Here is a 24,229-nt window from a genome sequence, read left to right as displayed (position 1 = left end):
GGAGGATAAAGCGGTTCAGAAAATGAGAGAGAGTGAGAGACATAAAATACTGGTTTATTTATGAAAAATCCAAGAGAAAAGTTTTCGAACCAGTTAACATACCTGTCAACTTATACGATTTTCTCGTATTTAGTAAGTTTTTTGATAATTTAAAATTGTTTACAGTGTATAACAACTTTTGAATGGATTTTTTTCATGTACGTTTTTTGTAAAACCGATCTCGTTTTACCCATTTCGGCTCTAATCCATATCGTATCGGGCACTGGTAGCAGAGGAAAACGTCATCCCCGACTGCTAATATTGTTATGCTTGTAGCATGATATGCCCAGGAGCATTCCCCATTAACACATCCGCCTTTTCACTTTATAAATATAGCGCGTCAGCAAGCAATGTACCCAGACAGTCAAGATGTCAGCGTCATACAGCGACATCTACAGAATCTTGAATTTAGTGCATACAAAAGGTGCACCAACTGATTGGAAACTACGTGCATGTAATATATTGATAATGATAGTTGCCTCGGGTTATGGAAGTGTGTTTAACCACGCCACCTGGAGCCGTGGGGTAGCACAGCGTAACCCGGACGTAGTAGTGTTGTGTGTCCGGTTTGTGTGGGTGTGTGTTGTTGAAGAGTGGCAATAAAGAGCTACACGTGTTTTACCCTGGCTCCGCCGTCTATTGCTGTTATGGATATATTAACAGTTATATAAACTGCAAAGTTATTACAGTGCACTTTGGGGAAAATGTTTAGACTTTTAAGTGCACCCTATGTCAGGAAATGTGCTGTGTTGCATATGAACAGTTTATTATTGCTTAGTAAGGGGAATTGCAATCATTATTAAGGAGAGCAATTGGCTGAAGTTGACAGGTATGAATTAAGTAAATAGCGGTACCGCTGTAGTTTTGTTATGTAACATGACGGATGTAAAGGCGTTAGTTCCAACACTGGTAGAGAAACAGTTTTATTTACCTGAACTGTTTTTTCCCTTGTTGATATTTTGCATATCCTATATAGAATATTAAGGATGAGTTGGATCAGAAAGGTGGTGTTCTGAACTCCATGGAAGCTGAACTCGCCAATGCAAACCACTGGAATGGCCAGGTGGGAGGGTCCTTCCACAGGTGTGACATGATGCTTTCCAAGTACACTGAGCAAATGGGTCTACTGTCAGACCGCTGGAGACAAATAAAGGCACAGATCAACTGCAGGTATGCCAAATCATATTGAAATTGTGAGACAAAAAATTCCTGTCAGGTACGAAAGATCAGCTAGTGTTTCTTTAAAAAAGATTACATTTTCTTAAATGAATATTTTTATTCCAGACTCCAGGATTTGCAGTGGTATCTGCCTCAGCTGGAACACTATAAGCAATCCAGCTCATCCTACATTGCCTGGATGGGTGACATCCAGAAAAAGCAAGACATCCTGCAGGCCACCAACATACAAAATGTTCAAACTCTGGAGGACCTCATCAACAATCAGAAGGTTATATGTATATACAACTTTTCACAATATCATTTTGTTATTGTAATCCAGGGGTGACCAAGTCCAGTCCTCGAGAGCCCCTATCCAGTCTGTTTTCCATGTCTCCCTCCGCCAACATACCTGAATCAAATAACCGGGATTGGTATGAAGTTTCTGGACAGGTTGCTGCTGAGTTGATCATTTGATTCAGGTGTGGTAGAGGAGGCCAGATATGGAAAACAGACTGGATAGGGGTTCTCGAGGACCGGACTTTGCCACGCCTCATGTAATGTGTACCTTATCAGTTTTTTGAGACATATTTATGAATCCTTTGTAATTTTCTTTTTTCACAAAGGCTATTAATGCGGAAATCAAAGAAAAAAGGGAAACATTAGAAAGTGTCCTAAAAGACAATAAGGCTTGTTTGACCTCAATCAAGGTAAGGATGAGACCCCTAACCTTTCAAATGCACTCACCTTCACCTGTCCACCAAAGTGTGTCCACTCCATATACAGTCCAACAACCTCCTACCCTCCTTCGTCATCGTTTCGGCAATGTCTGATATCTTTAAGGCCAGCCTGACCCTGGCTCATGAACACATGTTGCTATCTGCCACAGTAGGTGATATAAAGACTAACAGGCACCTCAATATTCCATAATATCCTCTTCGCCCAGCGCAATCAGCATAGATCTGTGATGCACAGAATAATGGAGCCCCAAGAGATTGAGGCTAGTATCTTAAAGTCCCACTGTCACCTCAGGGAGTAGTTTAATTAATGCGATAGATAGGACTTTTTCCATTTTCATTTTAAAAAACGATTCATTTCATTCATTCAGTCTGTAACGGGAAGTCATGTCTGAAACAGAGGCTTTTTCACATGCACCCTGATAATCCGTGTTTCTGATGTTTAAGTTGATTTTTCCAAGCAATTCAATCGTTTGCTTCTGAGCTGTGGTTAATAACATGTTCTGGAGAAAATTGCTTCAACACGAAGGCTGCAATAGGCGGCCCGGTGATGCGAGTGGTTAGCGCGTCGGCCTCAAAGCTCTGGGGTCCTGGGTTCAAGTCCAGGTCGGTCCACCTGTGTGGAGTTTGTATGTTCTCCCCGTGCCTGCGTGGGTTTCCTCCGGGGACTCCGGTTTCCTCCCACATTCCAAAAACATGCATCGTAGGCTGATTGGACACTCTAAATTGCCCCCAGGTATGGGTGGGACTCATGTGCATGGTTGTTCGTCTCCTTGTTCCCTGCAATCGGCTGGCCACCGATTCAGGGTGACCCTCGCCTCTGGCCCGGAAACAGCTGGGATTGGCTCCAGCAACCCCCGCGACCCTAATGGCGATAAAGTGCTTCAGAAAATGAGATGAGAGATGAGATGAGTACAAGTCCAGGTCGGTCCACCTGTGTGGAGTTTGTATGTTCTGCCCGTGCCTGCGTGGGTTTCCTCCGGGGACTCCGGTTTCCTCCCACATTCCAAAAACATGCATGGTAGGCTGATTGGACACTCTAAATTGCCCCTAGGTATGGGTGGGACTCATGTGCATGGTTGTCCATCTCCTTGTTCCCTGCAATCGGCTGGCCACCGATTCAGGGTGACCCTCGCCTCTGGCCCGGAAACAGCTGGGATTGGCTCCAGCCACCCCCGCGACCCTAATGGGGATAAAGTGCTTCAGAAAATGAGATGAGAGATGAGATGAGTACACAAGTCTATGGTGAACAAATTCTTTAAGCTTTATAGCCCAATAAAGACCAAATATTTATAATCCATATAATAGTCACCATTTTTTCCACACTAATTAAATGGTTGAATCCTGCCAAAAGCAATTCAAAAATCAATAATAAAGACACACTGATTTGTAATTATTGAATTTGTGCAATAGATATAATTTCTGTGGCGATTTGACTTTGTATAATTGAAAACAATGACCCATGACAACAGAAGGATTATGGCATACGAGTCAATAGAAAACACTTATCAAGACTTGTCGATTTTTCCATGCGACCAGTTGGAACACGAAATTGAAATTGGGTCAAAGGAGGCCTCAAACTCCGAAGTATATAATTCCAGAAAGATTTTACCTCGGAGCAGAGACTAAATTACCATCCCTAGACACAAGTCGGAGAGAGAGAGACAGACCGATGCAGAAGCATTAGCTCTTGCTCCATTCCCATCGGATCTCAGGCATCTGGCGAATGGTAAATGTTCAAATGTACACCTCTCGAATCTAAAAAATCACAAGCATAGTGATGAAATTAAATGGTTCCAGAACTTTTTTCTTAAGTTGAAAATTTCATGAGTAGAGCAGTCCTTTTATATGTAAATTCTCTAATTTGTTCCACAGTCCTCACACAACTACGAACTAAACCCTTTAAAATTGGTCAAAAGGTTTGGTATGAAATATGTGAGGAAACACACAAAAATGAGAGAAAATTATAAGGAAATGATTTATTAATGTCTTAAAATGAATAAAGCATATGAAAATGTGCCCTGCGTTGCTGAAATAGTTCCCTCCGCGGCCATTATAATGGGAGACGTAATATCCGCCAAATGGCGGCAAGAGCCAGGGGCGAAAGTCGTCCACTTTGTAGTACATTTTAGACTTTTACGTGTGCCTTGTGTGTGTGTGTGTGTGTGCGTGTTTGTGTGCGTGTACATGTGTGTGTGTGTGTGTATGTGTGTGTGCGTGTGTGTGTGAAAATATGTGCTGCCTTGCATTTGTACGGTTTTTAATTGCTTAATAAGGGGAATTGCAATCATTAATGTGAGGAGCATTTAGACGAGGTGGACAGGTATGTAAGCGAGAATCTTGGAACATTGATAATGGTTGTTGTGAGACAGCCAATTGAATTGAATTGAATGCTTTTATTGTCATTATATGAGAGTGATGAAATGAGAGCCCAGTGGAGGGTAGCGAGGTTCTAAATACATGCGCGACTATATTTTCAAAATTATATAACGGATCAGGAAATGCATTTACTTTTGGGGGGATTTCGTAACTTGGATCTTTTTCGTATCTTGAGTCACTCATTTGCATATAAAATTTCGTATCTACACTGCATACCTGTCAACCTCTGCCGATAACTGCCCTTATAAATGATTATGATTCCCCTTACAAACCCCCAAAAAACCTTACAAACACCGTACGAGTCGGTGTTTGGGGTTTGTAAGGGGAATCATAATCATTTATAAGGGCAGTTATCGGCAGAGGTTGACAGGTATGCTACAGGCATTTGTAAGTAGACGTATGACTGTAATTCGTTGCAGGCAAATGTATAAAAACATGAAATAAAACTCACATTAAATCAGTTTTTTTAAATTACATGTTGTTTTACAGGATTATGAATCAGATCTAGCCTGTTACACCTCTGGCTTAGAGACTTTGCTCAAGATCCCAATCAAGAGAACAATGCTAACATCGCCATCTGTGGATCTCATTCAGGAGGTAAACGGGACTGTTCCATGGTTAACTATAAAAACTCCTGTAGGAAATAATATTTCTTTCAATGTAATCTACGTGCCATTTGTGTATTAGCAATCATCCACTTCTATTCCATTCAGGCTACTCAATTGCAGAGCCGATACATGGAGTTGCTTACTAGGTCGAATGACTACTTAAAATTCCTAGGAGAACTTTTAAAAAACATGGAGGACCTTAAGGTAATGCAATTTAGATCAATGAATATGTAAATAAGGTGTGGGTGTACTATAAAAATATTTTGGAATGTCAATGACATTGTATGTTTAAATAGTAGCGTCTTTGAATGATCCTCCCTTGATTTCAGATTCGTAACACTCGGATTGAACTGCTAGAAGAAGAACATCGCTTGTTGAGGGAGACTATCAAAGACCGCAATATCAAGAATAAATCTCTCGAAGATGCTATTCTCAGGTATCAACTCGAGCTGTCCCAGTCTCAGGAAAAGTTGCTGTCAATGGAGGAGATTAAACAGACCACTGCCCTGCAGTGCAATGCCGCAAAAGACAGCCTCGACAACACTCATAACCAACTGGCTGACCTTGCTGATGAGGTGACACGTCTCAGTTACTTGTTAGAAGAAGAAAAGAGGAACCGGAAATTGGCAGAAGATGGCTACACAGATCAGCAGAAGGAGTATCAGTCTGTCCTCAAAAAGCGGTATACAGAGTTAGAAAGTGTCAGCTGGGACAAAATGGAAGTAGAAAAGACATTGGAAAATAAAGAGCATGAGGTTAAACAGTTACACCAGAGGCTAGAGGAGGAAACCTCAAAGGTGACAGAACTCCAGAATGAGATTTCAAAGGTAAGAGACTAATGCAATGCAAAGATCAATGGCATAAAGCTAAACTATGAATCTTAGATCTATGTCAGTCAGACGACACTTTGATGGCTACAGCCCAAAGAGGGGATGATACATCGCAGCTTCAATTGCAATATGAGAGGATGCAAGCAGAACGGAGAGTTATGGAGGACAAAATCAGAAAGCTGAAGAAGTCTATTAAACAGGTGAAGGAACTTAAAAAGAGGACAGAGGAAGAAGCTCATTGTCCATGCTTGTTAAACACAGAAGAAGGGAACAAGAGTCAATTGGACAATCAAATTGAGGTTTTTGGTTAAGGAAAGAGAAGAGAAAAACAACAACTACACAGAGGAAATGGCTGAAGTTAAACAGAAGCTACAGAAGAAGACCAAGCAAATATCTTATGTCATCCACAGTCTGGATGAAGCAGTTTGAAGGAAGACAAGTACTGAAGAAGGAATGATGTGTGCTTGAAAATACATTGGCTCAACTTCAAATAAAGCTAATGAGGTCAGCAATGGCTATGTTCTGATTAGCAGAGTGTGAGGCAAAGCTTCAAAAGCTACGTTTGGAGCTGGAGCAGGAGAATAGGAATCGGAGTAGAGTAGAAGAAAACCTGAATTGTTACAGCGCCGCAAAAAGGACATTCAATTTGTTAGAGATAGCCTGGAGAGCCAGTTAGCTAACCTAAGAGAAGCTAACCAAGAATAAGTATTGAGAAGAAGGCAGGTGGAGATAGTCAGAAAACTATGGCAATGAGGGAATAATACTGCACCATTAACACTTAACGTCATAACCAAGAGAAAGCCAACAAATCAGAAATATTGTGCGAAAAACTGTTTATTTTGCTGCAGGAAGAACTAGAAAGAAGCTCGAAGCAAAACAAAACTTTAGAGGAGCACTGAGCGAAAAGCAATGGAGCATCAAGTGTTACATGAATTGGCAAAAGGTTATAGAGGTGACGCAAAGAAATGAGCAACTGTATAGAACTATACTGGAGAAGCATATGTAACTCTTAATGAGCACTCTCCTGAGCTTCGAACTCTAAAGGAGGAGACTGAAACCCTATTCATTTATTCATTCATTCATTTTCTGAACCACGGGGGGTGCTGGAGCCTATCTTAGCTGACATCGGGTACGAGGTGGGGGACACCCTGAATTGGTGGCCAACCAATTGCGGTGAATCCGTCGAACAAATGTCCGTTCGACAAACCGTCCGTTCGCCGAAACGTCCGTTCGACGAACTGTCCGTCGCCCAAACGTACGTCGACCAAACGACCGGGTACCGCAGAGCACAAGGAGACGGACAACCATGCACTCTCACACCCATACCTAGGGGCAATTTAGAGTGTCAAATCAACCTACCATGCATGTTTTGGACTGTGGGAGGAAACCAGAGTACCCGGAGGAAACCCAAGCAGGCCCTGGGAGAACATGCAAACTCCACACAGATGGACATAATCTAATAGAATGATAACTAGACTAAATTATGTGATCCTTCTTCACTTCACGGGTTCAACTTTTGCGGCTTCACTACATCGCAGAATTTTTTTCTGAGGTATGTAAAAAAAGTTTTAAATCTGCGCTGAAATTTAACCGGAAGACAGATGAAAAATGGCGGTGATGAATGGTGGAAGTCAGGGCACCGCTTCATCTCTCAGCGCCAGAGAAATATACAATAGAGGGAGAATGGGTGCGCCAAATATCATATATACCAGTGGCGGGCCGTCAGGGCCTTCAAGGCCTTCTCTGCGGGCCTAAGAAATATCTGAATCATATTATATTTTGTCCATCAATACTTATTATTCCAAATGGTCTGTTAGCTTCCTTTCATTGCTTTTCCCCCTGGTTGCACTGCTTCCAGATGTGTGTTTTGATATTGAAGCATTTAACCAATCACATTTCAGCCATTATTTGTTGCCAGGATCAGAAATCTGCCTCAAAGCCTTGACAATCAGTTCTGCGGGCTCTGCTGCATTAAACAAGACTGTTGCTTTTAACCAATCAGATTTCGAGTTGGCAACCCCACAATGCTTTTTCATAAGCATTGGCATTTTGCTGGCTGGGATACGTCATTGCTTTCACCAACTATTATTGGCTTGCTATAGAGAGTAGGCGGGCCAAAGCCATAGTGAGGCAGCCAGAGATCGCAAACTCCACCCACAATGGCCGACAGAGCAAAACAAATTTGCTCACAAAGCTATTTTCCAGACTGACTTTTCCAGAAAAAAATGGACATCATTAAGAAAGGGCGGTCAACTCCGAAGCTAGCAAGCCTGTTACAGCTGGGAAAAGGGTGTGTGCGCCACTTTCAGTGCGCTAACTTAGCTACACAAGCAAATATATTGTTGTGTTGATTTAAAGCCATTTTCAAGACGGACTATCCCGGAAATATAACATGACAGGCTCGACTTTCATCATTAGCTTCGATGGCGATAGAAAAGAAGGAAGAAAGAAAGGAGGATGTATATTGTGTACAGTTAAAAATGATTTTTGGTGAGTATAATATGGCTATATTCCTAAATAATATTTCAATTGTGGGCCCAGTTCTGATATCTGAAAAGCTCCAGTGTTTGTATTTAATCACTAAATGCTGCTAGGAAGTGGATTTTACCCTAGTTTAATTTTTGCCGTTTCGCCATTGACGTCCGTCGGTGTCTTTTCCCGGGAAAAACACCCCTCTGGCCTGGTTGTAATGTCTCAAAAGCTCCAGTATTTGTATTCAATCAATAAATGCTGCTAGGAAGTGGATTTTACCTCATTTTAGTGCATTTTTTTGCTGTTTCATGTATGGACGTATATGGGCGTATCGACGTTCATCACTGTCTTTTTACCGAGGAAATGATACTCCGGGCCCGGTTCTGATGTCTAAAAAGCTCCAGTATTTGTATTTAATCAATAAATGCTGTTTTCGGCTGGATTTTACCCCATTTTCGGGCAATGTTTGCCCGTACGCCATTGACGTTCATCGCTGTCTTTTCCCGGGAAAATCACCCCCCTGGCCTGGTTTTAATGTCTGAAAAGCTCCAGTATTTGTATTTAATCATGAAATGCTGCTAGGAAGTGGATTTTACCCCATTTTTGTGCATTGATTTATTGATTGTTTTCTATGTGTCGCAGCTGTAGCTGCAGTAGAGGTTTTATAGCCATAAAATAGTTTTTGAGGGTTGGATTGATACGTTGAAGGCGCTACCAGAAAATGCACGGACCGCCACTGATATATACAGATGCACTACGTCTTGCCATTTTCTGTTTTGTTGTGACTGATTCTTGTGTCGCGCACAGCACCTTTGGAAAATGACTATAAATATTGACGTTCCTTGATATGTTAAAGGCGTAGCACACCATCGTGACACAAATGGTGTTCTTTTGTACATAATTCAGCTGGTAGGAATCTTGTTAATGTTGATGGGGTCCGCTGTGCGGTTCAAAGCTATACACGGGAAGTGAACGAATTTTCCCTATTGAGATGTACACGTGTTGTGGCGATCTGTATGCTGGGAATAAATAAAAATAAATTCTCGTGAGCTGAAGAGGTCCGAGATGTAGCGGCGGGTCTCTCCGCCCAGGTTGTCGTGCTGCACATTGCAGCGACCCTTCTTCTCCCTGAAGCGCTGTCGCTTTCGCTTTCGCTTGGCCACCGGCGCTCACGTTTAGTTGTTCATCGCCCCGAAGCTCCCATCTTCCGAGGTGCAAATTCTCGTGTGGACAAAGACACCCCGCCTATGTCTCCAAGGAATAAAATAATGAACCAGCATTATGATGGATTTACGCAGTAGATACGGCCATGAAGCTGGCATGATGAGAAGACGTCAACACACTGCATGGGGCCACTCAAAAGGAGATTGATGACAACATGCTCATAGCCATGGTATTTGGCAATTGTCTTTACAGTGTCAAGACAACAACAACTGCAATATTTGTTTAAGAAAAATGCCTCTCGATTCTGATGAAGGGGACTTGGACTAAAGTTCCAATAATGTGTTATTTTTTCTTATTTAAATCAAGCGGAGAGGAACTATTTTCACTGTGAGTACAGTACTTAAAGTATTTACATTTTTAATTCATAGATTATATTTAAATATTAATACATTGTAGTCTTTTCATATGCCTGTAAATGTGATATTTAATAAATATACTTCTTGATAATTGTACTTGTATACTTGTATTTCTGTATAGGCGCGAAAACATGTAGTATGGTAGTAATAATAGGGGTGATCCTATCGATATTGCACTGAAAACTTTTGAAATCAGTTGTTGTTGACAGTAATCCCTCGAATATCGCGGTTCATGTAGACCCGACTTGGCCGCAATAATCAAAAAATCGCAACGTAGGGTCACCCCTATTATAACTACTTTTTTTTTCCTTCAGTGCTGAGTCCTAGTAGCAAGAGTGGCTTCCGCTTACGAGTTTTAGCATGGATTTTCACATTTTTATGGACTTAAAAAAAATTAATAGCAGAAAAAAATCTAAGAAGAAGTAAATTCGCGATAATTGAAGTTGTGATAACCGAGGGAACTGTATTTGTACATTTCAGTCCAGTGATGACTTGTTATTTAAGCATACTCAATTATAGTTGATCTTTCTTTACTGTTCTCTCGCTCTTATCACTGCTCAACAAGATGCAGCATGTACTTTTTATGTTTTGTCCTTTTGCTTAAATGGCAATGAATTGCTCAGAACCAACATTGTCGTGTGATTGAAATTCAAACTTCATGTGACTAATGTTTTCTATTTTAAAACGGATGATCTAGCATCTATCTCATAGGTTTTTAGTGTCCTTGTGTGAATTCTTTTTTTTTTTTAATGTCTTTTGTGACATTATCTTTTCTTATGTTGATTATTTTTCCCTCAGGCATCAACCACAAATCTCTCATTTCAATCACAGTACAGTGACATTGTGAAAGAGAGAGATGATCTTCTGCTGAAACATCATTTAACTGGGACGAACAGGGATCAACTTGAAAGTCTAGAGGAGGAACTGAGATGGATCAAACTGTCTCTTGAGTCAGAGCTACAAAACAAGCAACATGTACAGGAGGAGAATGAACGTTTGAAAAAAGATTTAAGTTACTGGAAGGAGCAATATGAAAGTAAAAATGATTTTGTAAACAAATATAATGCAGACAATGATCATCTGGAAAGGGAAAACACTACTTTGAAAATTGAGATAAAGAGGCTTCTAAGGAAACTAAATGATCTTGAGAATTCACGTAAAGGAAAGCTGTCAGTTGTCCAGAAAGAACTCATAGAATTGATTACTGTGAAACAAAGTATGCAGGATGAGTTAAAGACAACTAACGAATCCTCAACATTGAAACCCTCCACTATACTTTTTGATGGCGTCCGCAAACCAGTTACAGCAGCCCAATTGCTTGAGTGTGGTATTTTGGATGAAGCAACTGTCACCGCGCTCATTCGAGGGCAAAAGACAGTTCCTGATGTTTCTAACAATATTAAAGTTAGTCTTAAAGGAACAGGCCCAATAGCAGGAGTGTTAGTTGAAAAAAGCCTACAAGATGACAAATGTATTTCTGGAATTCCCTGTAAAATAAGCCTCACTGAAGCAAAGAAAGAGGGTATTCTACTACCAGATGCTGTTGACCTGCTACTTGATGCGCAAGCAGCCACAGGTCACATTATTGATCCCAGAACTAATCAAAACCTATCGGTTGAGGAGGCAGTTGCTGCCGGAGTGGTAGAGCAAAGAGATGAACAAAGACTTTTAGCAGCACAAGCTGCAGCTATTGGCTACGAGGATCCCAGTGAAGCGGGACCACTTTCAGTTCATGGAGCCTTGAAAAATGGACTGATCGACAAGAAGACTGGACTACGCCTGCTGCAGGCCCAGGAGTGTGTTGGAGGCATATTGGATCCAAATCTCAGTGTGTTCCTTCCCAAAGTCACAGCTATTAACCGAAAAATTTTGGATGAAGACCTCTCCCATTCGCTGACCCTAAATCCAAGGTGTTATTTAGATCCTGACACTGAGGAGGAAATCAGTTATGCACTATTGAAAGACAGATGTAAGACCGAAGCTCACACTGGTCTGCTTCTGTTGCCAGTCACTGAGCGGAAAGACCCATCCAAACTCATTTTCGATGGTGTCCGTAAGCAAGTCACCGCACAACAGTTGCATGACTGTGGGATCTTGGACAAATATTCGTTAATCCAACTAATAAAGGGCCAAAAAACTGTCCCACAACTGTCAGATGAACTGCAAGCATTTTTAAAGGGGATTGGACCAATTGCTGGTGTTGCAGCTGGATCTTTAGGGTTAATGTCTTTTTCAGAAGCCAAAATCCAGTTGCTCATGAACCCATATAGTGCAGATTTACTACTTGATGCACAGGTAGCAACTGGTCACATTATTGACCCCAGGACCAATCAGAGGTTTACGGTAGAGGAGGCATGTGCCAGAGGATTTGTGGACACAATGGACCGAGATCGGCTGCTAGCAGCAGAGTCTGCTGCTATAGGCTATCGGGATCCAAGCACGGCAAAACCCCTTTCAATCTTTGAAGCCATTAATAAAGGCTTAGTGGATAGAAAAACTGGGTTACGTCTGTTGCAAGCTCAGGCTTCTTCTGGGGGTATTCTAGATCCAATTCAGAGTGTGTTTTTCCCCAAAGGCACAGCAATAAATCGCAACCTCTTGGATGAAGATCTTTGTAAAGTCCTCAATCAAAGTACGGAATGTTACCTTGATCCAGATACGGAATGTGATATCAGCTATGAGGCTTTAAAGAAAAAATGCAAAACCGATTTTAAAACTGGTTTGGTAATACTTCCAATCCACGAAAGAAAAGATCCTTCTAAACTGATCTTTGAGGGTGTACGCAAGTCAGTTACAGCAAAGCAGTTGTTTGAGTCAGGGGTGCTTGATAAGCGCACACTGGACCAGTTAATGAAAGGAGAAAAGACAGTCTCTGAAGTGTCTGCTGAAAAGTTTGTAAATCTGAAAGGAACTGGGCCAATTGCTGGGGTTCAAGTTGGCCATCAGGGAAATCTTTCTTTTTCAGAAGCTAAAAAACAACACCTCTTGACCCCAGTGACTGCAAATTTGCTACTTGAAGCCCAGGCTGCCACTGGGTATATAATTGACCCTACCATCGATCAGAAGCTGACAGTAGAGGAGGCTTGCGCCAAAGGAGTAGTTGATATAAAGGACAGAGAAAACTTATTGACCGCTGAGGCTGCTGCTATCGGCTACAAAGATCCAAGTACAGACAAGCTTTTGTCTGTCTATGAGGCAATGAAAAAGGGACTAGTTGATTGGAAAACTGGTTTACGTCTTTTACAGGCCCAAGAGTGTGTTGGAGGTATAATTGACCCAAATCTTAGTGTATTTCTCCCGAAAGACCTAGCAATGAAGAGCAATTTATTAGATGAAGACATTCACAATTATCTAAATCAGAATCCTACATACTATCTTAATCCTGAACCTGAGATTGACATAAGTTATGGAGCTTTGAAACAAAAATGCAGGACAGAGTTTCAGACTGGTCTACAACTTTTGCCGATTTCTGAAAAAAGTCATGCCTCAGATTTTATTTTTGATGGTGTCTGCAACACAGTAACAGCGCAACAGTTATTTGATTGTGGCATCTTGGACGAACCAACATTAAATCAGCTACTCAAGGGTGAGAAAACTGTGGAGGAGCTGTCTGTTGAAAAGCAGCTTTTCCTCAAAGGCACCAGTGTAATTGCTGGGATTGCAGCTGGATCGTTAAAAAAAGTATCCTTTTCACAGGCTAAGAAACTAGGAATCATGTCCCCTGAAAGTGCTGACTTGTTTCTTGAAGCTCAAGCAGCCACGGGGCACATAATTGACACAGAGACTAATCAGAAAATGACCGTTAAGGAAGCATGTGCTCAAGGAGTAGTCACTAAAGAAGATGAATTAAAGCTGTTTGCGGCAGAAGCTGCTGCCAGAGGGTACAGAGACCCAAACACCTCGATGATCTTGTCTGTTGGCCAGGCCATGAAAAGGGGATTGATAGACAAGGACACAGCTGTTCGCTTAATTCAGGCTCAAGAATCTGCCGGAGGTATTTTGCACCCCACCCTTAGTGTTTACCTACCTCGAGACATTGCCATGGATCTAAATTTGATTGATGAAGAACTATGTGAGACCCTCAGTCAGTATACTCAGTGCTATCTGGATCCAGACACCCAACTGCCAGTTAGCTATATGTCTCTGAAGCAAAGATGCAGAGCAGACATAAGCACGGGTCTTTTACTTCTCCCAGAACCCCTAAAAACAATAACTGTACAAGGACTCAGAAGCCAGGTCTCTGTCATAGATCTAGTAAATGCAAAACTACTTGAGCCATCTGATATTGATGAGTTGAAGGAAGGGAGACTGACAAGCCAGGACATTGAGTACCGTTTGCGCTCCTATTTGGGTAGGTCTACATGCATAGCCGGAGTGTTTGATGAAGCAAGTGACAAGGTGATGACATTTTACGAAGGTATGAAATGTGGACTCTTGCGATCTGAGACTGCACTAGAACTTCTTGAAGCACAGGCTGCTTCAGGTTTTATTGTTGATCCACTGAACAATGTTCACCTCACTGTTAGTGATGCTTACAACATTGGATTATTTGGGTCAGAATGTCTGGATACCCTGCTATTATCAGAAAGAGCTGTGACAGGTTACAAACCTCCAGGTACAGGAAAAATTATTTCTCTTTTCCAGGCAATAAAAAGGGGCCTAGTTGTGAAAGGACATGGCATTCGTCTGCTTCAGGCCCAAATTGCCAGTGGTGGTATTATTGATCCTGAACACAGCCATCGGATTGATGCAAATGTAGCCTACAGCAAAGGACACTTAGATGAAGATGAAGATGTTGCTAGTAAGGTTTTCTGTGACCCTAACACGGATGAAAACTTAAACTACTCGGATCTCAAAAAACGCTGCATTACTAATGTAAAGACTGGCCTAATCCTTTTGCCAATTGTGGACAAAGAAAAGCAAGAAGCAACTAAGAAAAACACACTGAGGAGGAAGAGAGTAAAAATTGTGGACCCACAGACTAACAAAGAGATGACTGTATGTGAAGCATATGATAAAGGATACATTGACCATACCACCTACATGGACCTGGCCCAGCAGGAGTGTGAGTGGGAAGAGATCACAACCACAGCTTCAGATGGTTCCAAACGTTTTGTTATTATTGACCGGAAGACTGGTAGAGAGTATGACCTCAGTGAACTACTTGAAAAGAAAGTCATTGATGAATCACTTCTTGATCAATATCGCTCGCGCGTGATCACCTTAACACATTTTGTAGATGTCATCACAGAAAAGACTGCGCATCAATTGCCAACAATCCCACATCACATGCTTCACTCCCAGATTCAGTGTCTTCATCCTCAATAGTAATATCAAAATCTGTTTCTTCTCTTACAAAGATGTCTACAAAAATGCCTCCCATCATTAAAGAGCAAAGCTTTACAACCAGCACTGGTTCTCAAGACTCATCTGAGACCCTAAATCAAATATCTGGGGCATCTATCACTCTGACCTCTCCTGTTGAAAGTGTTGATGAAAAGGATCCTGTGGGCGCCATATTTGATACAGAGACTTTAGAAAAAATATCCATTACGGCAGCACTAAATTGTGGTATTCTTGATGCAATTACTGCCCAGAGACTACTGGAGGCTCAGGCTTGCACTGGAGGAATCATAAACCCAGAAAATGGGCATCGGCTCAGCATTCAAGAGGCTTCTCGCCAAGGTATAATTACTGACGATATGGCTAATAGACTAAAGCCTGCCCAGAAAGCTTTTATTGGCTTTGAAGATTTAAAAGAGGGCAAGAAAATGTCTGCTGTCAGGGAGATATGGCTTCCTTATGAGGCAGGACAGCGATTTTTGGAGTTTCAGTTTGAAACAGGAGGATTATATGACCCAGAGCTGGGCAATAGGCGAAGTACAGCTGATGCTTTGAAAATGTGTTGGATTGATAGTACTACTGCTTTAAAACTCCAAGACCTCAGACAACACACAAGGATTTTAACGTGCTCGAAGAGCAAACTGAAGATCTCTTATAAGGAGGCTCTTGACAATTGTATGGTGGAGGAGAGCACTGGGCTAAGAATGTTACCGGCATCATCCTTCTCCTCCAGAGGAATAAGCAGCCCTTATAATTCCGGGTCAGCTCCAGGATCCATCACAGGCTCAAGAAGTGGCTCACGACGAAGTTCCCGAAGAAGTGGTTTGGATTTAGGCTCCCCGCCTTCCCTTTCCACCAGTCATCAAAGTCATGCCAACCTTAGTAGCATCTCCACCACATCTGTAATCAACCAAATATAGAATCCATACAGAATTCACAGCTTCATTCTAAAGAAATCTTCAGGGTTGGTTATTTTGTATATTGTGAGGGAATACAGAGACACCTCGCTACTTTGCGCTTCGGTTATTGCGGCTTCACTCCTTTGTGGATCAAAAATTATTTAAAAATATTAAAAATGAAAAAAATCCATTGGATGCTTCCCGCACCACTGAGGAACGTTTCAGACAGCCAAGATTCAAGCCGATTGGCCAGCACCCCTTGAGATCTCAGATGCCGATTGGCCAGCAGCCCTTGAGATCTCAGATGCCGATTGGCCAGCAGTCCATTTCTGCAGCCCTTCGTCATGCCGCCTAAACGCTCTCTATCCTTTGGTGCATCTACCGAACCGAAGAAAAAGTGAAAAATCCTAAGAATTAATGATAAAGTGACTCCATTGGACATGTTGAAAGCAGGAAATAGCTTCGCAACCGTAGCTCAAAAATATGGACTTAATGAATCTACCATTTGCTATATCAAGAAGGAAGAGACTAACATCCAAAAAAAAATGCCTCGATATCATTTTTGAAGGATGCCAAAAGGGTCATAAACATGCAAAATAAGTTGTCAGCAAAGGTTGGTTTGATAAATTCAAGTGGCGATTCGGCCTTCATAGCGTGTCGTAATATGGACAGGCGGCCTCTGCAGACGAAGCTGCAGCGATGCGTTATGTTGACGATGTTTTCCCTAAAATTATTGAGGAAAATTGCTATCTCCCGGAGCAAATCTTCAACATGAATGAAACTGGTCTCTTTTGGAAGAGGATGCCGTCCCGAACATTCCTGTTCAAGAAAGAACTGAAGAAGCCAGGGTTCAAGCCTCACAAAGATTGAGTGACTCTCCTCGTGTGAGAGTGCTGCAGAATTCATGGTCAAGCCTGGCCTTAATTACAAGTCACATAATCCTTGAGCATTAAAAAAGGACAAAAGCTTGCTGCCAGTGTACTGGATGACCAATAAAAAGGCATGAATTACTAAGGCCCTCACACTTGACTGGTTCCTCATGTCCTTCATCCCACAGGTAAAGCTTTACCTGGCTGAAAAGGGGCTGCCCTTTAAAGTGGTTCTCTTCATGGACTGTGCAGGAGGTCATACAACTGATCTACATTATGAAGGGGAACAGGTAGTGTTCCTTCCCCCCAACACCACCTCCCTTATACAGCCCATGGATTAGGGGGTCATTAGGGCCTTCAAAGCCCTCTACACCAGGTCAACTATGGAGAGTCTCATCTCCTCCATTGATGAGACTGACGAGATCTTCAGCATCAAGACATATTGGTGGGACTACAACATAGCTCCTGCAAGCAACTACGCTGCCACCTGCAGCTTCTCCTGGATCATCTGCCTTACCTTTAACATGTATCCGTTTTCTATGTATACGTTTACCTTTAACATCTAACTGTTTTCTATTTGCTATCTCTGGGGGCTTTTATGGAGGGGCGTCGCTACTTCGCGGATTTTCATTTTTGCCCCCATTAACTGCGATAATCAAGGGATTAGTGTACATATGTTTAAGGAGAAAAATGCATGTATGTGTTTAAATGGTTGTCACTGACCGATGTGTAAGGTTCCGAGAAAGGATTGTCTGCGATTTGTAATTACAGTCCAGCTGGTAGGCTGTGTGGTGACAGGAAATGTTGGGATTTGGTAGCCGTAAGCAGCCTGTACACAACTGAAACAAGACAGCATTTAGAGCAGGAATTGCTGTACTTTTGAGATGAATTGTTTGTATTTTGCATTTGCATCTGTTAAATTTTTAGGGATTTGGGATTTCAAGGAGTCACTGTAAAGTACAATTCTAATTTGTTCTAGACATGTTTTTTTGGTGAGAGTTTAAAGATGTTTGAAGGTCTTTAATAGTTAAGGAATAAAAATATTAACCTCTCTTTTTTGTTCTTGTGATTTACTGGATGCCAATATATCAACATCCTTACCTGCCTTTCTTATCTGAAAATTGTTAGATAATAGCAGCCCAAACACTTTCAGATTGCACATTTTTCAAAAGAGCATGTTTATTACAGTGGTCGGTTCAGTGTTGATCAGGAGTTGTCCTAATACATATTTTTCAACAGTTTGGTCAGAACATCACTATTTTCAGCATCTAATAATATTTCGGGAGCAAAGCTACCTATTTGCTCGCATAGTGAAAGTGTACGTAGTGACGTTCACAGAGACTACATTTCCACAGGCAATAATGACTTGAAAACAAGCGTCTCTAACAAATCGCTGTTCAAAGACAAACAATGAGCCCTTTCCCTTATAAGTTATTACCACCGAGTAAAATTGAAAAAGCATAGATAAAATTCCTGCCCCCACCAGCTACTTAAAAAAAAAATACAGCTATACCTCAGCACTTTTCAGCTTGACTATCACGGATAGACCACATTGCGGCTTGGATACGGCAAATACATTCGAACCTCTACTCGCGAAATTGTTAAGAACACAAGCTTGACGTGGCGTTTCTATTTATTGTTAGTATAGCAGGGCCGGGCGAAGGTGCAAGGGTAGCAGCGTGGGAAAGTCGGTTTATGTAGCGTGAGGGTCGATAGCTGAGAGGTCTGTAGAGGGATCCAAAGCGAAGGTATAAGGTGCTTGGTCATAGTTGTGTTCGTGGTTGTGGTCTTAGGGTGAAAACAAGAGGTTGGAGATCAGGCAAGAAGAATAAAGAGGTAGCGCGAGAAGGTACTTAACAGTGAACAGATTATGATGATCCAGCAATGTGGTCAATGTCTGGGTGGCTTAAATAGGTCCTTGATGATTGATGAGCCGTTCCTGGCATTGCTTGAACCATCTGGTGCTGGATCTGTGATTGGTTGACAAGCACAACCCCCCACCTGTCTGGCCCTGGACCTGACACTTGTTTTTGGTGGAAAATCCCTTACAAAAATATAAAGGTATTTGTAAATTATTTGTCTGTGCGCATTTGTGGACGACACCTAATTAATTGGCTGTAGTTCACCTGAGCCCGGAATATTCTGTAATAAAGCTTCGAAGAAACTTCATCGTATCTGCTTCCCTCTGGTGGATAGTTTCCACAATGATGTCGCCCTGAATCCTTAGCTGGTGGCTCTCTTACCAGAAAAAGCATCTCACTTGTTGGATTCAAGGGTGCCTTTTCAATTTTTTTTCTGTCTTTTTTTTTGCATTCTTTTGTGTTTGCACCTGTCAAGTCAATCTCTTGGGCAGAGATCTCATTGCCACATACCATCTCACAGTGGCGGGCCGTCAGGGCCTTCAAGGCCTTCTCTGCTGGCCTAAGAAATATCTGAATCATATTATATTTTGTCCATCAATACGTACTTATTATTCCAAATGGTCTGTTAGCTTCCTTTCATTGCTTTTCCCCCTGGTTGCACTGCTTCCAGATGTGTGTTTTCATATTGAAGCATTTAACCAATCACATTTCAGCCATTATTTGTTGCCAGATCAGATCTGCCTCAAAGCCTGCACAATCAGTTCTTGCGGGCTCTGCTGCATTAAACTAGACTGTTGCTTTTAACCAATCAGATTTCGAGTTGGCAACCCCACAATGATTTTTCATAGGCGTTAGCATTTTGCTGGCTGGGACATGTCATTGCTTTCACAAACTATGATTGGCTAGTAGGCGGGCCAAAGCAGTACCGAGGCAGCCGAGATCGCAAACTCCACCCACTATGGCCGACAGAAGCAAAAACAGATAGATTCTGTTTGCTCACAAAGCTATTTTCTAGACGGACTTTTTCAGGAAAAAAATGGACATCATTAAGAAAGGGCAGTCAACTCCGAAGCTAGCAAGCCTGTTACAGCCGGGAAAATGGTGTGTGCGGCACTTTCAGTGCGCTAACTTAGCTCCACAAGGAAATAGTATATTGTTGTGTTGATTTAATGCCATTTTCAAAACGGACTATGCCGGAAATATGACAGGACAGGCTCGACTTTCATCATTAGCTGCGATGGCGATAGGAAAGAAGGAAGAAAGAAAGGAGGATGGATATTGTGTAAAAAGGATTTTTGGTGAGTAAAATTACAAATATGGCTATATTCCTAAATAATATTTCAATTGTGGGCCAAGTTCTGCTATCTGAAAAGCTCCAGTGTTTGTATTTAAGCTCCAGTGTTTGTATTTAATCACAAAATGCTGCTAGGAAGTGGATTTTACCCCAGTTTAATTTTTGGCGTTTCGCCATTGATGTCCATCTCTGTCTTTTCCCGGGAAAAATCACCCCCCTGGCCTGGTTGTAATGTCTCAAAAGCTCCAGTATTTGTATTCAATCAATAAATGATGCTAGGAAGTGGATTTTACCTAATTTTAGTGCATTTTTTTGTCATTTCACATATGGACGTATCGACGTTCATCGCTGTCTTTTTACCGGGGAAATGATACTCCGGGCCCAGTTCTGATGTCTAAAAAGCTCCAGTATTTGTATTTAATCAATAAATGCTGTTTTTGGCTGGATTTTACCCCATTTTCGGGCAATGTTTGCCCGTACGCCATTGACGTTCATCGCTGTCTTTTCCCGGGAAAATCACCCCCTGGCCTGGTTTTAATGTCTGAAAAGCTCCAGTATTTGTATTTAATCATGAAATGCTGCTAGGAAGTGGATTTTACCCCATTTTTGTGCATTAATTTATTGATTATTTTTATGTGTCGCAGCTGTTGCTGCAGTTGAGGTTTTATAGCCATAAATAGTTTTTGAGGGTTGGATTGATACGTTGAAGGCGCTACCAGAAAATGCACCGCCCGCCACTGCCATCTCATCAATTCAGCCCTGAAGGACTGATATTGGAATTTCCACATGGTAACACGTACTGCTGCTCTGCCGCCTCTGCCTCCAGCGCTACCTCCCAGTTCCTGCTTGTTGAACAACATCCTGTGGCGTACGCCACGGCCGACATCTACTGGACAAGAGTAGATATTGATTCCAGTGCCTGGCTTGAGGATGAACACTTTTGGGCTCTCTGGTCACTTTGGGTTCGTAACCTCAGATTTTATGATCTGGTAGCTGATTGTATGCATTGCACTCTGTACTATGACAGATCAGGGGATGAGATCTGACCTAGCCAGAGTGATTCAGAAAACATCTCATATTGTTCTTCATCATCCACTGACCGTGCAAAGATCAAACAGTACAGTTCAGTAGGTTGCAAGTCAAGCTTTAAAAATGACTGGAGGAATAAAGAGAAAATTTTAATCAATTTTAACACAACCACATATTCTTTTTACTCATGAACAATGTTCCCTCTAAGGTGCGCGCGTGCGCAATTGCGCACTACTCTCGTCTTCTCTGCGCAGCAGCAATCATATGGCGCGCAGTAAAAAAAAAAATCGGATATATATATATATATATATATATATATATATATATATATATATATATATATGTATATATATATATATATATATATATATATATATATATATATATATATATATATATTTTTACCCCTTTCCCCATGATGGCGCCGTTTAAGCGGCAGCCAGTGGCAATAGCTCTGTCCACTCATGTTTTTCGTGTTTTACAGCATGTTTTACATGAAAAATTAGAGGGAACATTGACATGCACCTGCTTGTGGCTTGTGTGATACTGGTGTGCCCATAGCGATCAATGATGATGTCGTGACCGGATGATTCGCCTAAAGACGTTTCGCCGACGGACGTTTGACAGACCGACAGGTTGCCGAATGAACGTTCGTTCAAACAGCGTTTAATGATTAAATACAAATACTAGTATTTGTTAGTTTAATGATTAAATACAAATACTAGTATTTGTATTTAATCATTAAACACTGTTTTCAGCTGGATTTGACCAAATTTGAGAGCATTTTGAGCCGTTTGGCGAATGGACGTATATGGACGTTTTTTTGCCTCCATCGCGACATTCGCGACATTTTACCGAGGAATTCACTTCCCTGGGCTCGCTTCTAATGTCCAAAGAGCTCCAGTATTTGTATTTAATCATTAAACGCTGTTTTCGGCTGGATTTGACCGAATTTGAGAGGATTTTGAGCCGTTTGGCGAATGGACGTCTATAGACGTTTTTTTGCCTCCATTGCGATATCATCGCGACATTTTACCGAGGAATTCACTTCCCTGGGCTCGGTTCTAATGTCCAAAGAGCTCCAGTATTTGTATTTAATCATTAAATGCTGTTTTAGGATGGATTTGACCCGATTGCTGTCATTTTACGGCTCGGTTCTGCTACATCTGCCCGCCCAAGAGTGCTTATTCCCGGGCTGCCATTGATGGTAGACTAACATTGATTTTTACTATAATTTGGACAACACCGGCGGCGGGCCGTATTAAAAATCCTAACGGGCCGTATATGGCCCGCGGGCCGAGGTTGAAAAACTTGTACACACACGATCCGGGGGCGGGGCGAGCGCGCGAATGCCGTTTCGGCAAAACCTCCGTTCGGCCGAATGAACGTTCGGCGGAACGTCCATTCGTGCGACCTGCCCGTCTGTCAAACGTCCGTCGGCGAAACGTCTTTAGGCGAATCATCCGAGTACCGATGATGTCGCTCACACTGCTACTCAGTACGCTCAGGGAGGTTGTCTTTCTGCTCAGACCAACAAAAAATTAGAGGGAACATTGCTCATGAAGTAGTGAATATGACTGAAGGTCAACTTCAAAGAGAATCGCATTGTCGTGTACAAAGAACTACAAAAGAAAATTCACTCTGCAGTCACTCACTGTTGCTTCAAAGGCAACGATAGCCTACAATCTGGATTTGCAGTAACCCAACCCAAAAGATAGTAAAGGCTTTATGCTCATCCACACTTAATTGGTGGCAGGCTCTCCCATTGGTATTAATGAAGGTTCTAATGTCAATGAATTATTCGAAAGATTGGTATCTTTCTTTAATTTTGTTCATTTCGGGTGTTGGACACATTCGAATCCGAAAGGGGAATTGAAGTGTGTCTGATATTAAAATGTGTATTTAGCCCTTATTTAGTTATGACTGCATGAACTTTCTGCCCCAAATGAAGACTATAGATGTATATTATATTTCCGGGCGGCCGGGTGGCGCGAGTGGTTAGCGCGTCGGCCTCACAGGTTCAAATCCAGGGCATGTCCATGTGGAGTTTGCATGTTCTCCCTGGGCCTGCATGGGTTTCATCTGGGTATTCCGGTTTTCTCTCACATTCAAAAAACATGCGTGCTAGGCTCATTGGACACTCTAAATTGCCCTAGGTATGGGTGTGAGTGTGCATGGTTGTCCGTCTCCTTGTGCCCTGTGATCAGCTGGCCACGGATTCAGAGTGTCCCCCGCCTCTGGCCTGGAGTCAGCTGGGATAGGCTCCATCGCCCCCTAATGAGATTATATTTCCTGATTTCCCCTTTTAAATCGATAATTGCAATTTCTGTACACTGCATTTACGCTTGAAACACAGGGAGAAATAATCAGAACAGTGATTCTTTGTTGCTTCTTCAATCCAACTTTACTGTTATCTTTATCAACACAATAAAACAAGTTATGACCGTATATTGAACGGGTGTAATTGTACATTATGTTTTGGGTTCTAACGCGTTGGTTATATATATATATATATACAATTACACCCGTTCCATATAATAATAATAATAATAATAATCGGACATAGGCCATGTCGTCATTACCACAACACAAAAGCCTACTTGTCATCACACGCAGAAACTGCGTGTGACGAAATTGATGGTGCTTCTCCATAAGCTACGTTTAATCGGCAAAAGACCTAAATAAGTGTAAGTTACGGACTTGTAATTTGTCATTCCGCTGTTGTGGATACTGGTGGCTTACCTCTCGATTACCGCACACTGTCTGCCACTTACCTTCCTTCAAGTCAGCTAGTAGGAGGCAGATCACCAACCAAACATCTATTCATATGCCGCAGAAGGGAATGTGTGGTATGTTAGCGCGAGTTTAGATGTCTGATGGATGTGGGGAAAAAAATGTCCTTAAGCCTATTTGTCCGAGCTTTGTGGGACCTATAGCGTCTGCCAGAGGGCAGCAGCTGGAACAGATTGTGACCAGGGTGGTAAGGGTCCCCTATGATGTTCTTGGCTCTGCTGAGGTAACGCGGGCTGGCAATGTCTTCAAGTGAGGGCAGAGAGCAGCCGACAATCCTCTGGGCAGTGTTAATCACTTTCTGCATGGCCTTTTTGTCTGCCGCCGTGCTTCCAGCGTACTA

General features: G+C 42.0%; 1 protein-coding gene across 1 annotated transcript in view; it reads left to right on the top strand.

The window, feature by feature from the left end:
* Window positions 1-17,963, top strand: part of dspb (desmoplakin b) — a 59,425-nt gene extending 41,462 nt beyond the window's left edge. Inside the window, 8 exon segments of the mRNA XM_077594560.1 lie at window positions 1,016-1,209; window positions 1,324-1,486; window positions 1,821-1,904; window positions 4,800-4,907; window positions 5,024-5,122; window positions 5,248-5,745; window positions 10,599-15,062; window positions 15,065-17,963. Of these exon segments, the coding sequence (XP_077450686.1) occupies window positions 1,016-1,209; window positions 1,324-1,486; window positions 1,821-1,904; window positions 4,800-4,907; window positions 5,024-5,122; window positions 5,248-5,745; window positions 10,599-15,062; window positions 15,065-16,063 (6,609 nt within the window). The 3' untranslated portion in view covers window positions 16,064-17,963.
* Window positions 17,964-24,229: the final 6,266 nt, after the last annotated feature.

This window comes from Stigmatopora argus, chromosome 24 (assembly GCF_051989625.1).
Source record: "Stigmatopora argus isolate UIUO_Sarg chromosome 24, RoL_Sarg_1.0, whole genome shotgun sequence".
Classification (NCBI taxonomy): Eukaryota; Metazoa; Chordata; class Actinopteri; order Syngnathiformes; family Syngnathidae; genus Stigmatopora; species Stigmatopora argus.
The sequence above is the reverse complement of the archived record's forward strand: the minus strand, read 5'-3'. Positions and strand labels throughout refer to the sequence as shown.